Source organism: Ustilaginoidea virens, chromosome 1 (genome assembly GCF_000687475.1).
Source record: "Ustilaginoidea virens chromosome 1, complete sequence".
Classification (NCBI taxonomy): domain Eukaryota; kingdom Fungi; phylum Ascomycota; class Sordariomycetes; order Hypocreales; family Clavicipitaceae; genus Ustilaginoidea; species Ustilaginoidea virens.
In genome coordinates, this window is record NC_057316.1 from 4,909,220 (window position 1) to 4,928,785 (window position 19,566).

The 19,566-nt window shown below is 54.0% G+C and overlaps 4 protein-coding genes across 4 annotated transcripts; 2 read left to right on the forward strand and 2 right to left on the reverse strand.

Annotated features, from left to right (window-relative positions):
• Positions 1-8,329: 8,329 nt before the first annotated feature.
• Positions 8,330-11,944, forward strand: UV8b_01085 (uncharacterized protein; the record flags this gene model as incomplete). The annotated part of the gene is made up of 1 exon (XM_043138583.1): positions 8,330-11,944. One exon carries the CDS (start codon positions 8,330-8,332, stop codon positions 11,942-11,944), a length of 3,615 nt encoding a protein of 1,204 aa, XP_042994517.1.
• Positions 11,945-12,671: 727 nt separating this feature from the next.
• Positions 12,672-15,500, reverse strand: UV8b_01086 (uncharacterized protein; the record flags this gene model as incomplete). The annotated part of the gene is made up of 2 exons (XM_043138584.1): positions 12,672-15,151; positions 15,233-15,500. The coding sequence occupies 2 exons, from the start codon at positions 15,498-15,500 to the stop codon at positions 12,672-12,674; spliced, it is 2,748 nt and encodes a 915-aa protein (XP_042994518.1).
• A 532-nt stretch (positions 15,501-16,032) lies between these two features.
• Positions 16,033-16,888, forward strand: UV8b_01087 (uncharacterized protein; the record flags this gene model as incomplete). The annotated part of the gene is made up of 3 exons (XM_043138585.1): positions 16,033-16,107; positions 16,171-16,214; positions 16,357-16,888. 3 exons carry the CDS (start codon positions 16,033-16,035, stop codon positions 16,886-16,888), a joined length of 651 nt encoding a protein of 216 aa, XP_042994519.1.
• Positions 16,889-17,463: 575 nt separating this feature from the next.
• On the reverse strand, positions 17,464-19,204 carry UV8b_01088 (uncharacterized protein; the record flags this gene model as incomplete). The annotated part of the gene is made up of 3 exons (XM_043138586.1): positions 17,464-17,647; positions 17,719-18,941; positions 19,013-19,204. 3 exons carry the CDS (start codon positions 19,202-19,204, stop codon positions 17,464-17,466), a joined length of 1,599 nt encoding a protein of 532 aa, XP_042994520.1.
• Between the last annotated feature and the right edge of the window lie 362 nt (positions 19,205-19,566).

Consider the following 19,566-nt stretch of genomic DNA (forward strand, 5'->3'; position numbering starts at 1 on the left):
CAGGCGACAGCGCCGGGGTTGCTGTTCGAGATGGCAGCGTCGCGGCAGAATCATGGAACTCGATGCCTTCAATGGAGGTCATTCAGACGAAACCTGGGGGGATGTACACCGCCTGCCGTCATGGGACTAGTGCGACCTTGGCGAGTTCCCCTACCTGCAAACCCACCACCTCCCTGGACAATTTCCAATTTCTTGCACAAGGCAACATCGGACCAAGCCTCGCTACTCGGGTACATACTTTTCTTGAAACGAGTTTGGCGATCATGGGCTGCTTTGTCTCAGCTGCTTGCATTGGAACCCTCGCAAAGACGAATGTGTAAAGACAAGACGAGATCCAGTCTGCTCCAGAGTACTCAATAACATGCCGTCGTCGGTGATGGCCATCAACAACATGGGCGTTCATCAGTTGCGGAGACGGACAGCTCAGACACTTCTGTGCCGATGTCTACCCTGGATATCTCTCACTCATCTTCCCTGCCGTACCGGTCGATGGACGAGCGTTCGAAGAGGACATGATTTCAAACCCGAGGTCCCTGGCGGCACCGCATCATGAGCAAGACGAGCAAGTCGAGTAAGACGGGCCACCAGACTTGTCTGTGGCTTCGAGAGTCCCGCGGTTTGTCAAGTAGCCCCTGGTCCGTGGCACGGGAATACCAGGCCGACATGAAGCGGACATACATGGGCGTCCGATCCGCTTCGACCGCGACAACGGCCTGACCGTTTCGGCCCTCTTACACGTGATCCGAACAGAGTTGCTGGCATGGCAGGCCTCTGACGGAACAGCATGGACTTGCTCCGTTTGTAGACATTCGACGCGAGCACTGAGCTTTTGACGCATTAAAGTTGGCGATTTGTCCTTGAGCGCCAAACCGTGTTGTCCTAGAACCTGATCGAAACGGGCAGAACTGATGGCATAAAAAGTCTTGCTCATTTTTTTACTTATTCACTCCCTTACTGATTACGTGCTTCCTTTTCCCCTCGAGTCTCTTCCCTTCTGTCTTTCTCTGCCTCTTTCTTGCTTGCTTCCTTGCCTTCTTCTTCTTCTTTCCCAGGATGCATACTCCGTGCAACGCCAGTGATACAAAACATACCGCGTGATCGCTCAGGCGGTCTGCACCGTGTATGGTGTACGAAGCACTCCGTCAGCTTTGACAAGTCGACTATCATCAAGTACGCATCAGATACTTCTCCTCTCCAGAGTCCGTCCCATGGATTCGGAAGTACAAAGGGTAGAGGTCAAGCGCATGTGCAGCTAGCTGGTCGCACAGACTGCATGGCGGTCATGCCGTTTTCGGGGAAAGCGAGGGCCACACCTCATTGACCTCGCTGCGTCTTGCATGTCGCGCAGGAGCAAATGGTGTCCAGCGGTTCCCGTCCGGATGATCAGGGGAGGAGCTTTTGCCGTCGCACGGCCCACGTCAGCCCGCACCCCGGTAGCACTTTGCATCCCGGTCAGGCTGATCCGTCACCCATCATACCATTCATCCCGTTGAGGAAGCCACACCAACACCCTCGGACGCCACCCGAGTCGGAACAACAACATCGCTCGACCTGTCATCACGGGCCCCCAGCTGGCCTTGTCGTTTCTGCCATGTTCTCCGTAAGCAGAATCATCTACTCCGTACCAACTGTGTTGCTGGTGAGTCGTGGGTCGTAGTTGAGGCTCCTCGTGTTTGCTGCCGAGATCGCCCGCCGAATCCATTGCAACTCTGGAGAATCAAGGTTACTGGCCATGTCTTTTTTTTTTTTTTTTTTTTTTTTTTTTTTTTTGTTTTTGGCCTTCTTCTTGCTCCCCAGGCTTGGAGCTAGTCAAGGCGGCTCTGTTTTAGGTCGAAAGCCCAAGCACGGAGGGAGTGCAGGCAGGGCCAAGCCCTCTCGTCACACCGACTCGGCCATCTGGACACTCGCAAGACCCGAAGCCCAATCGCTAGTGGTGGGTTGACAACGTAACATCTTGTTTGCCTGCAGTTATGTTCACCCTGGTGGATCTGTACGAGGGAGTGGCTGCCCCTCCCCATGTCCTTCCGGAAGTCCTTCCAGAATCCGACTTCCTAGTACTGCGTTCCGTACCGAGCGCGTCAATTCAAAGGAATCAAGTGGGCATTGCCACAATTGTTTCCATCCGTCGCATTGCAGTATGTGCTCTTTCGGAGCAAAGACGTTGGTCCATCACACTTCCCAAACGGTCAATGCGATGGAGAAGCAGTAGATTAGATGATGACAACTGGCTTTCTGCTAGAGCTTTGGAGAGAATTCTCGTGCCGTTGGATGAGGACGAGAGGATGAATATTGCAACCCAAACCAAGCCAGTACCGACGTCGCGGAATTGCCGTACTGATGGACCATGTCTAGCCATTACTGCAACCCAGTTTAGGACGCGCAATGTCAGCAGGGCAGCATCGAGAAGTAGACACAATGTGTTGTCAATAATTGCCGATGCCTGATGCCGCTGTCGTCGATGTAATTTTGTTCAAAGGGGACAACATGGCTGCGGCTTGGAGGAGAAGGTGTTTCGGGGCTCGGCGACAACAGCTCTTGGAGCCGCAGAACCGCTTTGTCCAGTCTCGGCGTCCGATCCCTCCAGCTCAGTTTCTAGCCGGACATCGATGGCTCTAATTGACAGGCCTTGCTTCTCAGGGCTGACGGGACGCGCTGCTGAGCTTCAGCGGAAACCCGACGCTGTATTTGGTTCGGATGACCACGTGAAAATTCTGACAGGTAACGGCCACTGGAATAGCCCTTTCTGGGTTCCGAGTATGCGGTGAATCGTAAAAAGACCGAGCTCTGTGTATAGCCCTGCGATGATGCATCAAGTTGTTGAATCTGGAACCAACAGCAAAGTGGGAGTGGCTGCCTATACGGCGGAGTATATGTGACTAGACTCGACTGGACATGGAGATGAATTCGCCGTGAAAGAAGCTCGATAAATCGAGGAGAAAAGACATCTGACAATCTGGGAGCCAGATGGTCATGGCGACCCTGGTGGCTGCACCATTTCCCCCCATCGTCGGATCAAGCTTTAAAAGTCCAAAACTTTGAGAGGTTTACAGGCCTTGTCTTTGTTGTAGGCCCATGATGACCTGGCCTGTGCGCACATGAATGCCAGGAATCCCCAATGCCTGCCCGACCGACCTTTCGAGTGTTGGTACTGGTAGGGGACTTTTGGACGACTTTGTTGGTTATCTCACTGGGCACTGACTGCATCGCTGGTCTTTTCGGCCTGCAGGTTCTCGGCGAGTCTGGCCACCAGTCAATGCCAGAGCTTGTTCCAGACCAGGGAACGGTCACGTCAATCGGGTTCGTCAGCTGTGAAAGGGTGTGTCGTTCGATCAGAATCAGTGGGTGCAAGTTCGAAACGAGGGATGGCAAACCGCGCGTTTTGCCAATCTAACGAAACGCACTCCCGGAGGAAATCAGGCAATCACAAGGTCTTTAATGCTGGAAAGCCTCTCCCGAAACTGGACAACATGGATAATCCCAAGTCTGCTCTTACTGATTCGGGTGTGCTTTAGCTCGATGTCCAAAGAAAAAAATGATAAAAATGCATGCTATATTGCTGTTTAGCATCTTGTTTGGAACGCTTGGTATTGTTAGGCTTCATGCATGCATTTCCCTTTGCTACGGACAATTCCCCACCCCGGGGAGACGGTTCAATCGATGCACTCAAACTTTGTTGCAGGGTTTAGCGGATATCATATCTATCCAGTTGGTAACATACTGTAGCGTCCGTATTGGGCGTCCGTATTGGTCGTCCGATGGGTCCGGGCTCTGGTTCATTCGCGAGGCGTTTGGTGAAGCCATGTGATGGGCCTCTTGGACAAGGATATATACTCTGTAATATATGTAGCAGATGCTGCTGAGATGTTGGTGGAGCAGCACCATGGGCAGTGACAACACGGCGTCCGATGAGTCAATGTACTTCCGGATAATGTGGTGCAGCCAAGTCGGAAGGGCGCCGAGTAACATGCGCACATCTCCTGCATTGCTCTCTCTGACCTTTTTTTTTTTTTTTTACCCCTTCAAATTAGCTTGGCTCACTTGGCTGTGGAGCTTTCCATGCAAGGGCAAAGAAAGAAGCTCACTGACAAGTCACTGCTTTGGGAAGTGGGCCTATCAACCGGATGGTGATCTGTTGTTACGTGCCACCTCTTATCATCATCAGTCTCTGGCGTCGAGCACAGTTTTCTGGCGAATCATCAGGACAACCATGAGCGAGAATCAAGTAAAGTATGCTCCATACATAGGGTTCACACCCTTGATTCGGCCCATGACGTATGCGTAGGGAGGCTCTCTTCTCTCTCCTTGTTCTCGTCACCCCCATGGTCTTCAAACGAGACCCATTGAGTCGGAGCTGCACAACGTACTGAGACATGGCCGCGGCAAAATCAGGGCAGCTGCAGTATCCTTGGGATGTCGACGGCGGTTGGCCTGCCCCCGAGTAAAGTATCTGCTCTGCGCCGCGCATCGCAAGCTGAGCGACAGGCCGAGGTTCCGGCAAAGAATTCGGAGATTTCATCCTCGGCGGCAGCGGAATATTCCGAACGTGCCCATGTTATGTATGCCATGGGGGCGAGGATGGCGGCGGAGTGATCAAAGGAGGTGGAAGATTTTTCTTTGGCCTGGCATTCATTGCGGCAGCACAAGACACACTTTTCGCCTGCGCAAAATGACGCTGTGCCATTTACCGACCCGTCGAGCTGAAAATCGAGTGACGAGGACAAATGCTGGCCATGCTGACAATGCTGACAATTCTGACAATGCCGACGAATACTAGGCTTGGGCTGGCACCGGGAAAGGAGAGAACGCGCTCAACGTCCAGCCCAGTCCAGTCCAGTCCAGTCCAGTCCAGCAAGAGAGCAGGCAGGCGACAATGTTTGGGTCGTTTATCGTTTGTATCGTTGCACGGCCATTTCAAATTATTCCGGCCCACGATCCCGCGGAGTGCATAACAAAGGAAGGCAGAAAGAACCCCGCTGAACCTGGCTGGTTTCCAACTTGCACCTAGTCCTTCCTACTGGGCGCCCCGTACATACAAGAAGAAACCTGAGGTACCTCATAGCGACTCCTCCGTACAAGAGATACCTACGTTAGGTACCCCTACCGCCTAGCAGCTTTTTTACACACCGCATTTTGTCTGCACCAGACCCCACCCATCCATCAAGGATCCAAGTCGGAGCGGGAGAACCAACAGCGACGGCGGGAAAGCGGTGCCCCTGGCAGCGTGCTTGTTGACATGGGAGTCAGGATGGCTGCTTCTTCTTCTTCTTCCTCTTCTTCTTCTCCATCCGAGCAAGGGCAGAATGGCCTATATACCTCCTACCTACGGAGTACGGAGTACGCAGATCAAGCATTGTGCAGCGATTGCCTTGTATCGACCCTCTACCGAGGTAGGTAGGTGTGTACCTACCTGCTAGCTGTAGATGGGATGGGTCGACTCGTACGTCCAATCCCGTCTCCGCTGACGCACATGCGACGCGATTGCTCCTGGGGTTCCAACTTCCCTACCTACCTCCTACCTTACTAAGGTAGGTAGGTACTCCGTAGGTACATAGGCACTTTTCAGCACCTTCCCCATTTTAACCAGACCAGACATATTGCAGGCAAGAGGTAGGCACAGCATGGCATGGAGATATCACGGCTAATTTTGGTTGTCATGATTGTCATGATTCCTGCTCGTTTGGACAAGGGCCACCTCGAGGGAGCCAACCAAACATTGCTCGCATGCCACCATCTTGCCCAGCTGTAAATCCAGGAACCGCCTGAAAGGAAAGAAATCATGGGTACTCGGTACTTATGAGGGCTATTGAGAGCCTATGGGGAGCGCAATCTCCAATTCTCAGCGCCCAGGCCATTACCTGCAGGGTGACACATGCTTGCCAGCTGATGACCCGTACGTAGGCTTTGAGGTTCTGTGCAGAGAAAGCAGGCAGGCTGATTGGCAACACGGAACTCGGTGAGCCAGGATTCGTCAAAGCGAGAGGGTCAAGGCCGAATCGAATGACGGCGGTTGGGTCTGTCACAAGCCATGACTCGGGCAGGAGGCCTACGGACCAAAGGACCAATGGTCGGTCATTGGTGGGTTTGGTGGGTTTGGTGAGTTGTTTGATGAGTTTGGTGAGTTTGGTGAGTTTGGTGAGTTTGGTGAGTTTGGGTGGCACAATCTGGCTAGGAGCACTCCAGTCAGTCCCCAACGACTCCTCATCGGACCACTGCCTGCCACAGGTTGCCGTGGGAAGGCTGGTGGCAAAAATGGGGCATTGACGCCTGGCACTTTTGGCAGCGTCGTCGTGCTTTGCTTTGCTTTGTTTTGTCGGCTTTGGTCTGACGTTTGCTTTTGGCCGTTGTGGTAGCCGCTGTGGTAGCCGCTGTGGTAGGTAGTTCCTAAGAACCCGTGCTCGAAGGCAGCACTAGCACTGATCCAAGTGAAAGAAAACCAGACATCAAGTTCGAGTCAAGACTCCAAGTGATTCGCGCCGTTGGGCCCCACACCTTGACTCGCAGCATTCGCCCCATTAGCGCGCTTATTCTGCCAAGCTTGAAGATTTCTTGCTTATTTTAGTCATCGCTTCGCGCCGCTGGTAGGACTGACGGCGGATCCCAGTCCGGATCGACGAGATGACGCTAGACAAAAGCGCGCCTTTTTTTTTTTTTTTTTTTTTTTTTTTTTTTTTTTTGGATGCTGTCGGGGGGAACAATGATTCAGTCGGTTTTGCAAGTAGGTAGGTAGGTAAGTACCTAGGTATGTACATGTAGGTACGGTGTGCCAGACTCTTTTGTTGCTTCAGATAAGAGCGCCCCCGTTATGCCATGCTTGGATGCATGTGTGATGTCTGGTAGCGACCGGAGCGAGGTGCGCCTGTGCCGGTGGGGCTGGAGAGAGGAAAGCAAGCGCTGCGGCCGTCGACCCGACGTTCTGGGTCTGATGTCTAATAAGTCTAATCAGTCTAATAAGGATGCCAGGCTCGCCCGCCCACTTTTCTCCATTTGTCATGTCTGGACTCTGGACTCTGGACTCTGGACTCTGGACTCTGGACCCATTGACTTGACTGCTGCTGCACCGCACCCACCAACTGCTTGCACCCACCAGCTGCTTGCACCCACCAGCTGCTTGCACCCACCAGCTGCTTGCACCCACCAGACCAGCTGCTTGCACCCACTGCTTGCACCCACTGCGGCCCCCGCTGCGGCGCCCGCTGCTGCGCCACCTGGCTGCCACCTGGCTGCCGCTTTCGACCAAAAGGGTCGGGGCTAGTGCTGCTGCTCCATCAGCACGTTCCATCCCGCCCACCGCCAATTCCATTGCCTGCCCATCCTTTTTTTTTTTTTTTTTTTTTTTTTTTTTTTTTTTTTTTTTTTTTTTTTTTTTTTTTTTTTTTTTTTTTTTTTTTTTTTTTGCTTTTTACCATTGCAGGCCAAGGCCAGCCCCATAGCGGCCACCCACCCACCCTTCCTTCCACATCTACATCCATACATACATAGTATAGTACCTCTCTTCCGCCCGCTCGCCCGGCTCTCTCTGTTGTCAATTCATCATCGCCAACTTCACACCCTCCCTCCTCCCCCCCCCCCCCCCCCCTTCCCTCACCGCGCAACCCTTGAGCAGGGGCAAAAAAAAAAGAAAAGAAAAAAAAAAAAGAAAGGGAATCCGTTTCCCTTCTTTTTAGCGACATTTGGATCCAAGTTTTTGTGCGACCTTTATAGTTTTTCTCGAAACTCCTGTCTCTAGACTTGGAAGCTGCATATTGACATCCAGCCTGCATCAGCTTCGTCACCTCGCGCCGCCGTGTTCCTCAGGTTTTCGTAGTAGGTCGCGCAACCGTACCACGGATCAAATTAACGCCATCAGCAACAGACACGCTCGGAAAGCTCTCTTGGAAGTCGTTTCAACAAGCTGGCTCTGAGTTCACGCTGGTAGCGCCCCGGAACTGCGTCTTTTGGCCGGAAAGAAACTATTCGTCGACTGGGGTGATTGCGCGGCGACATCACTTGCATATGCGCGATTCAAGTCAATTGTCTTGACAGAGGCACAAACAAACACGGATCTGTGTCGTTTGTTTGACTCACCTATTGACTATGCATACGTCACGGGAGTCGTTCAATTCACTGTCCTTGATCATGGCCGTGCACTGGACCTGATTTATTGGTCTTCTGTGTCTTTGGTAGAAGGCTGTGTTTTGAAGTGGCGACAACGCAAAAAGAAACGAAAAGAAAAAAAAAGAAAAAAAAAACAGGAAAAAGAAATCTTTGCCGTTCTGCTCGCCAAAAAAGAAAGAAAAAGACTTGACCAATCCGACATCTTGATCGACTGCCCTCGACAATCAGCCTCAATATGCTGGGGCGGCTGTTGCATCTAGGCTCTGGCGGCTCAGGCGCACCATTGGCAGAACCCAACGCCAATCCTACATGTCGTCCGATTTTATCGCTCGAGTCTGTGCAAGAGGATATTCATACCCGCAACCTCCTGTTTCCTGATGCCGAAGCACTTTACCAGCATAGACATGATCAGGTTTTCCCGTTGTCTACCAACCCCCCGACTCCAGGAACTGCAACAGCCAATGTTTTCGACTACAGTGAGGATATAGAACTCGACGTTAAGGACGTTCGCATAATTGTAATGCAAGATGCTCTGGGGCCTGCCAACTCATCTCTCTTGTTCGACAGCCATCCGCTCCCGGAACCCGCGCCGAATGCCGAACGATCACCCGCCCGCCAGGATCCGAGAAGAGCCGCTATCGCTAGTCGCAAGGGCAGCTTGACGCAAGTTGCGAGACCCCTGGTTATTCAAGCCGAGAGCCCGCAGCTTCGCCATGGCGCCTTTGACCGTAGAGCGTCCATGCACGGCCGGAGCCAAAGTTACGCGGAAACCGAGGCCCAGAAAGCCGCGCGGGAATATAGGGAGGAGCTCGCCACCTTCTCCAGCTGTATCTTTGGCAACTCCGAGCTGATGGCCTACAAAGGAACATCGACCAAAGTTCACGTCGTTCCCAGCGACAGTCGCATCAGTGATTCAGCGGCCTCGTCCATGTTTAGTGACGGGAGAAGCTCTATTGGGCGTTCAAGCGTTCGCTCCAGCAAGCTTTCTCAGTCGTACACCTCGCAGGCCGCATCGCCTGCTCCCGGAGGTGGCCACCCGCTTATGGGCAACACTTCCCGACAGGTTGATAGGCGAAAAGTTCTCATTACTCGGTTGTTCCCAGTCACTCTGTCCGTCGATGACACGAATCCCAACACAACGTCGCATAATCGTTTATCGGAGGAGGAGGCCAACGGATTTCCCTTTCCGGCGAGCAACGAAGAGGCCGTCCATAAGAAAAAGAAGCCTCTGCCAAAGCAAAGGCGTACCCCAATGTATGCCGTCGTTTTAATCATACAAATACCCCCGCCAATGTCCAAGGTGTCTTCCACGCACCCATCCAAGTCTTTATTTCGCGAATCGAGTTCGTACAACGATAACGACTTGTTTTCCTCATCATACAACTCCACCAAGGCCGCATGGGGCATGTCAGGGTCGGGAATGTGTGGGGATTCAGTAGATTCCGTCGAGGCTGAGGATAGGATTGATGCCTTGACGCGGCATTGGGACATCATTATGCGAACTCTGACCCATCTCCAGTCTCTAGTTGCTACAAGACTACACTCGATGCTTAAGCATGCTGATAGCGCGTCTCCTGGACCCTATCCGGCGTCATCTACCTCCAACACGATCTCTCGGACCCCGTCAATGACCGATCGACGCGGAAACGAGCTCTCTCGGGCCAAACCACCCAAGGGAACGACCAAGCTCGTGTCGTTACTGCCGAATTGCCTAGCAAATGATGAAGATGTTGCTTCGGAAGTGGGCTCGGCGCGTGGCAGAATCGTCATGGGACTCAGCGCAGCCCGGGTGGTTACCGGCCAGGGGCGATGGGGCATCTGGAGGGATGAGGCCATCTGGACGTCAAAGTGGGCGGCTTCAATGGATCGCACGTCGTTTTTCCACAACCTCTTGACGGGCTTCCTCTCGACCCACACGGACTGGTTGCAAGCCCTCTGCGAGTCGTCATATCGCAAACGTGCTGCTCTGGCACGCCGAGCCAGGAACGAGGAGGACCTGTCCTTGCCCGCTCGAACCATTATCGTTTCCGACAACAAAATGGCCGCTCGTCGACTGGTCTTTCTTCTGTCCGCTTTTCTTCCTGCAAATCAGCAAGTCACCACTGCAAGAGCTCATCGCGCAAGCACGTCCGCGTCCGCTGGGGGATATTCGAATTCTCCCCCAACCTTCATCATCCCCGTCCTTCGGGAGGAGTCCCTTCGCCGGAAAATCAACCGCCGGAGTGGGCTGCGGCGAACCTCTCATTCCCGAACCACGAGCCAAAGCGCGAGAAACTCGACAACCATTCCGCCTCAGTTCGCCACAGTCGGCTTTGACGGCAACCACCAGAGGCGAGCATCGGATGCGGCGTCGATTCGTACCGCGAACCTTCCCATGCCGGGAACAGACATCGTCATGCGGAAAAGCAGCGCCGCAACAATGACTACCATCATGCTCGAGACGACAACAACCCCTCACTTTACCAGTTTTCAGCATCAGCGTGACAATAACCAAAGGCGGCCCCGGCCAGGCAGTAGCGGAAGCGTGGCCGCAGATGACCTGAAGCGGTCCTTGAGAAGAAGTGACAGCAGTGGGCAACCTGGTGGTGTGTCACGACCACCTAGCTCCGGCTTGAAATGGGGCAGCTTGATCGGTGGGCTCTGGAATCCGCGGCGGAGGGATTCCGTCGACAGCGAGACCTACAGTCAGGGAAGCAGTGATCTGCGGTCTCCAGTCAAGACCAGCTTTGGACGGACCGAAAAGCTATCCGAGACGACCGTCCGAGAGTCTCCCGAAGAACGAGCCTCGGGCAACGTGATTGCCGCCACCGCTGTGGCGGAAGGTCGCGATGTCGAGGCACCTCGTGACAGCTGCAGTGTTGTGCGAGGTCAGGGATCCTTCGCTCAGGCGGACCGCACACCAGATCCTACGGGCGCTTTTGAATCGCCGGTCAAGACTTCTATCAATGCCGAGGACGGGGTGATTGATGTTGATGTTCCATTTCCAGATTACATCACATCCTTTGAGTCAGCAATCAGCTCACCATCAAGCAGCGGATACTTGTCCACACCAGGGCTGTCGAATGGACTGGAAACTTTCGAGCAAACTCGCTTCGCCATTGAAGGAGACCTCCCGCTCAACACTGCCGGCTGGCTCAACCGTTTTCACCCCGACTTTGCACTTCAGGCGCTGCCTCCGCAAGAGAATCTCGTCGACATGGTCAAAGCTGCCCTGCGGGCTGAGCCAACACCGACACCTGCCGGCCCGCAAGCCACAGAGCTGTCGGAGCGCTGGGTTGACGTCAGCAGCGTGATGATTGCGGATACGACAACCAACTCCATCAGTCGCATAGCGTACCGCAGATTGGTTCGACCGAAATCGCACCTTGACCGACCTAGCACGCATGTTGGCAGTGTCGGACCAGGAGGCACTGCCTCGCTCGCTCCGTCCGTCTTGCCTTACGAGACGCAGCTGGAAGAGGAATGGATCGAAGAACCAATCTTCAACTGCGACGAGTCCCTCAGGGAGGCTGTCGACAGGGTAACTCACCTTCACTCCGGCTTGAGCAAAGGAAGCTCAACCAACTCGTCGAAAGCTCCCAGCGCCCGCCATGGCAGCATCGAAAGCGACAGCACCATGCCTGACACGCTGTCAGAGACTACCCAGCTCGCAAAGCCTGCCTTGGACACGCCGAGAGCTCAGTGCAAAACGGTCATTCTGTCTGCATTGGAAGACTTGTTCCGGGAGGCTGTCGACAACCGGGACAGCGACCACATGGGACGAGGCAGCGACCGACAAGGGCGCAATCGCCAAAGCATCTTGCGAGATGCTGTGCGAAACTGGGTTGCTAGTCTGGACGCTGTTGAATAAACATGGATCCATCATCGACCTCCTTATCAACCGAAAGTATTGCTTTGCCATTCTTTACCAATCGGTGGTGGTGAAGAATATCTTCTTCTTTTCCAGACTTGATTCTTTCTTTCCTTCTTTCTTCCTCTCTTTCTTTCTTTCTCTTATCTTTTACTAGTGATTATTTTGTTTAATCTTTGGACTTACATAATTGGCGCACAAGCACGATACCCCCGCTCAGGCATCAAGATCCATGTCTTTGACGCAAACTTGGCTATTTATTTATGCTGCTAGCATCATTTGTGGTGCGTTGCAAGAGTTGGATGGAAGCCCCGTGCTTTTTTTTTCGGAACGGCATGAGTTCGCTGGGGAGAGAAGCTTCGTTCGCACGAGGGGAGATGAGGATGCATTCGCAGGACAAGTTTCTTGGAGCGGTGACTACCCAACGAGTAGAGAGGATGGAGCCGGGGGCAGGCAGTTTTATTGTTCGCTTGACAAGGGCGGTTGCTGCCTCTTTTACATCTCTCATTGCTGGTATTGACTCGGCAGAATTTATACATCATGAATGCTACATGAACAGACTTGCAAGCAAGCAAGCCTGGCCTCACATCTCGCGGTGACATGTCGTGGCGGTTAAATTGTGCATCCGGCCGGGAATTAATTAGTAAAACGAACCGGACCCCACGCGTCCGTCGTCCGTCACAGGACAAGGTGCGCGCGAGCGGGCAGAAGAAGGGGGCTCCTCCTCCTACTTCTTTTTCCTCGTGGGCCGGGCGTTTTTCGCCCTTCGTCGCGCCTTTTCCTCCCTGGCCTTGCGGATATCCGCGGCCCCCTTGAGTTCCTTGCTGCTGCCCATTCCGTCCCGGAAGCGGCCGACGCGCTTGTCCCTGGCCTCGGCCACTCTCTTCTTGCGGACCTCAAAGTCGTCTCTGTACCTGTCGGCCTCCTTGGGCGCCTTCTCCTGCTTGTGCTTGTACCGCGCGCCGCCGGGCATGGCGCCGCGGGCGGCCCCGGCGCCGGGCTTCTCCGCCTCGCCCACCCTGGGCAGGCCGCCGGCCCGCTGGGCACGCCTCCACCTGTCGTAGCGCCCGCTCTGGAACGAGGCCGCGATCCGGACGCCCGACTCGCCCACAATCGTCTTGCTGCCGGCGCCCCTGGAGCCGTCGTCGTCGTTGTCGCGCGACACGTACTTTTTCGACTTGGCGTCCCAGCGCATCCTGGAGCGGGCGGGCTGCCCGAACGAGCGGGCCGTCTCGTCGTTGGCCAGGTCCATGGTGACGTGGCGGGCCGCCTCGACGAAGCCGCCGGAGTGGACGCCGTAGCCGCGCTCCTCGGCGGCGTTGGTGGTGCGAGGCGTGTAGCTCATGAAGACGTCTGGGTCGCGCCACTCGGCTCTGCCCTTTTTGCCGGCGGACCCGTTGGTCACCGTCACTTCGACGTCGCTGTCGCTGTCGCAGCCGGCTTGGTTGGTTTCGCCCGCCTCGGCCATTTCGTCGTCGGAATCCACGTCTGATTCGGGCCTGCGGCTTGGAACAGAAACAGGGGCAGGAACGTCGTCGTCGTCGTCGTCGTCATCGTCGTCGTCGTCGGCGCCTCGATCTTCGCTTTCCAGTTTCCTTGGTTGCCGATTCTTGGGAGTGATTCTCTTTCGGAGCTGCTTCATCACCTCTGCAGCTTCGGAATTGGACTTATCAGTGTGGCTGACCTCAAAGATGGTCTCTGAAGGTCTGAAGCCGCTAATCTTGGCAAGCATGTCCGCCCTCGCCTTTTCCATCCCGTCGACGTCTTGGCCGAACATCCTGTGGAGCTGACTCCAGCCGGTCGACGATACGATTTCTCTTGAGCGTTTCGCAGACTGGCTCGAGGCCGAGTTCCGGGTCTTGAGATAGAGCTTTTCGGCTTTGCCGGCGACACCTCGGAGAGCGCTAATGTCGACATTGTCGTGCAGCAGCTTGTTCATCCACTCGACATTGGTTTCAACCATGTCGCGCCGCAACGATCCCACCACCACATCCGCAGCAAACGAAGGCTCGCCGCCCTCCTGACCCAGCACCAGCCTGCGACCCAGGAACAGCTGGAGATCGAGCAGGTACGGGGCATCGGTATCTCGGACCAGGCTGTAGCTCCAACCTCTTTTCCCAGCACGAGCGGTTCGGCCCACCCGGTGGACAAAGATTTTGGGTTGCGACGGAAAGTCGTAGTTGATGACGTTTGCGAGAATGGGGATGTCGATACCTCGGGCAGCCACATCCGTGACGACGATGATGTTTGTTCTCCCTTTTCTGAAGTTGTCGACTTGGTTTCGTCGCGCCGTCTGGTCTAGCGAACCGTAAACGTGCGAGACGGCAAAGCCTGCGCTTTCAAGAACGTTTGCGAGATACTCGACGTGATGCTTGGTAGCCGTGAAGATAATGGTGGCATGGCGCGTCGGTTGGCCCGCGCCACTCTCCGCCCCTCGCTTTCGTTTCTTTGATCCTGCATCGTCTGCGGCCTCTTTCCCCCCCTCCGGAGCTCCAAGGGGGATTTTGACGACGTCGTGGAGAATATGAAGCAGAGAGCCCTCTTTTTCCGCACCCTTTACGGAGAAGAAGGCACTTTCGAGGTCCGGGGAGACCTTGGTCTCCGCGTCCAAGCGCACCAGGCTGGGATCTTGAAGCCCGGCGCGGGCAAACTCGACCAGCGACGCGGGAAGAGTGGCCGAGAAGAGCAAGGTCTGGCGAGACGAAGGGAGATGGTGCAGAATTTCAGTGAGCTGGGCTGCGAAGCCCATTTCAAACAGTCGGTCGGCTTCGTCAAATACAACATACTTGACGGAAGACAGGTCCAGCGACATCTCAACCTTCAAATGCAGGAAACGACCGGGTGTGGCAATGACAATGTCGGGATTAGCTGCCATGGAGCCGAACTGCTCCTCGAGGCTGTCCCCGCCGACGAGGAGAACAGCCTTGAGATCGGTCCCACGGGCAAATTCCTTGACAACCTTCAGAGTTTGGATGGCGAGCTCTCGAGAAGGGGACAGGATGAGAGCCCTGCTTCCAAACTTGGCGCTGTGGGCACGCAGCCTCTCAATCATGGGGATGACAAAGGCGGCGGTTTTGCCAGATCCAGTTCGGGCCATGCCCACGACGTCTTTGCGTTCAAGAACGAGCGGTATAGTTTTTCTTTGGATTGGCGTGGGGACGGAAAATCCTTTGCGAGCAATCGCCTTGAGTAGGTTTGCATTCAGCCCTGCGGCGGTTTGGTTAGCATTCTTCCCATGTCAGGGTCGCGCCCCGTCAACAGCAAGGAGAGGCCATCCATCCGCCTTACCCATTGCCTGGAAACCGCCGCCCTTCTTGACTGTTCGCCCTTTCAAGTTGGACGCTTTTCGAAAGGACGCCGCTTGCTGAAAAGCGATGAAAGCCTCGTCGCCACCATCTTCTGCTCGTTGATGAGGGTTCAGGATGTCGTCGAAATCGAAGTCGCCATCTGCTGCTGGCTGGGGCTGGCTGTCATTGTCACCTGGTCCTGGATATAACGAGTCGAGGATATCATATTCGAGTTCTGAAGCAGCTGGCGAAGCTGCACGCTGCGGCATGGTAGCTGTCGTTGGCGCCGAGTTGACGCAGGCCACCTGTTGCCTGTTGATTAATCTCTGAGACGATGGGGGTGATGCCGAGAAATCAATGCATCTATCCATCCATCCACGGCCAACTAGTTTTTTTTTTTTTGTTTTTCCCCCAAGGCCCACGAATTTACTGTTATCTTATCGCCGGGGATGGGCAGGTGGATCCGTGGGTCAGCGGGTCAGCACGGTACTTGTCAAAGCTACCGACATGATACAAACCTGCAAAGTATTCCGTACCCGAAGGCCCTCCTCCAACCGGAAAACAACTTCATTAGTCACAGACGGGTTACAGCTTACGCACCTCCGACTTGTATTCCTTTCATTTGCGAAGCCACGCCATATCCATATCCATATCCATATCCATATCCATATCCATATCCATTTCCATATCCATTTCCATATCCATTTCCATATCCATTTCCATTTCCATATCCATATCCGCGACGCCCACGCCCACGCCCGCGCCCACGCCGTCACAGTCTTCCATTCAATCACAGCAGGCATGGCTGCAGATGAAGCCCTCGAGGACAAGGATGCGCTCGACGCTCTTGAATTGGAAGCCAAGGAATTCGACAAGGTACGCTTTCTGCGCTCTGCTCAGAGGAAGCGAATACTAACAGACCCTTTCCGTGCGTCGCAGGATGCCGAAATTGATCGAATTTTGAGAGCGTTCCGACTAGACGCGTCAGTCCCAAATAGCCGATGACCTTCTCCCTGCTAACGTGCCACTTGGGCATGTTTTTTTTTTTTTTTTTTTTTTTTTTTTTTTTTTTTTTTTTTTTTTTTTTTTTAAATTTTTTGTACTGACTGACCCGCCTGCCTGTAGCTACGCCGTCTTAGATCTCCAACCCGGTGTTCCAGAGTCCGACATCAAAGTTACCTACCGCAAGAAATCGCTTCTCATTCACCCGGATAAAACAAAGAACCCGCAAGCCCCAGACGCCTTTGACCGTCTCAAAAAGGCCCAGACGGAGCTCATGGACGAGAAGCATCGCGGGAGGCTGGACGAGGCGATTGCGGACGCGCGGATGCTCCTGATTCGAGAAAACAAATGGACCGTGGACAGCCCCGAACTCAAGACGGACGATTTTACCAAGAAGTGGCGCGAGAAGACAAAAGAGGTTCTCATCGACAACGAGCACCGCCGCAGACGTCAGATGAAGGCCCAGATGCAGGAAGAAGGTAGGGAGCAGCGGAAGCAGGAAGCCGAGCTCGACGAGAGGAAGCGCAAGAGACAGCATGAGCAGGACTGGGAAGCAACGCGCGATGAGCGCATCAGCAGTTGGAGGACTTTTCAGAAGGGCAAGTCCGCCGACTCGGACAAGAAGAAGAAGAAGAAACTTAAACCCATAGGGTGAGGCGGGCGCACGCTCTTTTCCACCACCCTTCTTTCCCCCTTTTTTTCTTATTTCTTTCTCACCAGGAAACGAAGTAGCAGTCCACTTGTGCATGTCTGCATGTCTTTCAGCTCTCTCCATCTTCAAGTGCCGAGCATAACGCACGTTTTGTCTGCTCTGCCAGTCCCAATCCATTCATAGTGAGTGCTGTTATGCATACCGATTGCTGAAGCTCTTGATTGCCAAATCATCCGACATGTCCCGAATCATCAAAGCAAGGTCATATGTACACGATGATTGCATTAATATAGTCAGAGATTTTTCTCGGGCACATATCTCTACATGGTGGTTTCCTTCCCCTTCAGCCCATAAACAAACCCCCACCGATCTAAATTTATGACATGACAGTAGGTCCAACGATGGATTTTTGAAGTAATTCATCCTTCTCCCGAAACGACGCCGCTTGCTATGATTCCAAGCATCTTGAAATCTCCAACACCGTTCAATGCAACCTTCTTTAATCTGCACTACCCACGCTTTTCACACAATTATTGTACAGCCTACAACGATTTGCTGGTGCCGGCGGGATTCTAGCGTTACGAGGAGTCGGACTTCTTGGGCTCCTCGTTCGGCTTTTCTTTTTTGGTTTCCTTGCCTTCACTAGTCGGTGATCCCTTGGGTCCTTCTTCCTTTTCATGAGCTGGATGGTTGGTAAGTGTGTGCCACATGGACTTGAGGAAGCCCTCATTCTTATGTGTTCCCGGGTCAGATCGCGCGGTGCTATGGGTTGCGAATTAGTTCTTTTCCCTGCTCGGCTCAAGAATTTTGTGCTTTTTTTTTCTGCTTCTTACTTTTGTGATGCCGAAACATTCATGACTCGTCTGGCTGTCTTGTCACCCATCTCGTCCGCGAGCATCTCAACTATTGTCCGCTGATTGGCGCTGAGGTATTTGGGCATGTTGACCTTGAACTCAACTCGAAGGTCCCCGGAGCCTCCTCGTCTCGCCCCTAGCCTCTTCATGCCCATGCCGGTCAGAGTCATCTTGTCACCGGTGTTTGTCCCAGTGGCAACTTTGACCTTGACAGAACCATCCAGTGTAGGGATGCTAACTTGGCCACCCAGTAGAGCCGTGGTGAGCGGAATGTTGGCGGTGTAGAGAATGTTTGACCCTTCACGACTGAATTTGGCATCTTTGGCAACACGCACAAAGACGTACAGGTCGCCTTGTTGAGTTCTGGCATGGGGATCGCTAGACCGTCCTGTAGCTGGAGCATCACCAGCGCCATCGATCCGGAGTCGCATGCCGTCTTCAATACCGGCGGGGATATCGATGGTGATTGTTTTTCGTTCCCTCACGACACCGTTCCCGGAGCAGGTTCGGCACTCGGAACCCTTGGGGATCGTCGTACCCGTGCCATCGCAAGTCCCACACGTGGATGCCATTTGGAACCCGCCTTGCATGAAATGTAACCGCGTTCCGGTCCCGTTGCAAGATTTGCAAGGCGAACGCTGCGTACCCGCTTTCAAACCGCTGCCTGCGCAGGATCCACACGTCGTCAATGGTGTGATGCTGATAGTTTTGCTGGTGCCTTTTGCGGCCTCCATGAAGCTTATGCTGGCCTGCACCTCGATATTGTCGCCCACCAGGATTTCTTGCTGAAACGGGTTCGAACGTGCGCCTCGACGGCCGCCAAAGGGACCTTGTTGGCCAGTGAAGGCCGAAAAAATATCCTCAAAGTTGAACCCGCCACCAAAACCACCTTGCGCTCCGAAACCAGAGAATGGGTTGCCAGCACCTCCAAACGGATCGCCTCCGGGGGCTCCGCTTGGGTCGAAGCCAGCCGCACCAAACTGGTCGTACTGCTCCTTCTTTTTCGGATCGGACAGGATTTCGTACGCGGATTGGATTTCGGCGAATTTCTCTTTTGCGTTGGCGTCCTTGTTCGTGTCGGGGTGGAACTTCTTGGCTAGACCATAGTACGCCTTTTTGATTTCTGATGCAGATGCGGATTTGCTCACGCCGAGAGCTTGGTAAGGGTCTTTTTGGGCCGTGGAGCCGGTGCTATGGAAAGCCTGCAAAAACATATCAATCAGAATACACGCTCTTCGAAAAGGACAAGGGCTGCCTCGGAGTATTTGCTTACTCGCTTACCGGCGGGCATATCACTGTGCCTTGGTCGTGAACAGGTTGCGCGAGGGCTCATGCGTATTGCAGCAGTGTGAAGCTGCGCTCGTTTGTTCACGCATTGTTGAATTTCGCGGCGATGACACCCAAGCTTGCTATGTGCGAGGGAGCGGACAGGCGCTGCGGCCTTCGTGAACAAGCTGGTCTTCATTGCGAAGAACAGCGAATCATTGGAAATTGCAAGTGACCGAGGGGACCAGAGTGAAGCTATCAATGTCAATTTGTTGTGTTGCCCTCCCTAATAGATTCTTCTCGAAAGATCCCCCAGAGCTGGCTGGGCGTTCCTAACTTTTTTTTCTACCGGCCTTGAGCCGATGCCTGCTGCCTGAGGCGACACATGCCGTCATAAACCGCAAGCACCTAGGTTATTTCGTACCTCCGATGTACCTCCGGCTAGGTACCCCCTACCTTAGCGGCGTAGTTATGTAGTCCATCCCTCCTAACAATTTTCAGCTGCACAACCCCCTTTCCCGCCTCAAACGTCGACGGTTTATTAATGCCCGCTGCGTTCTC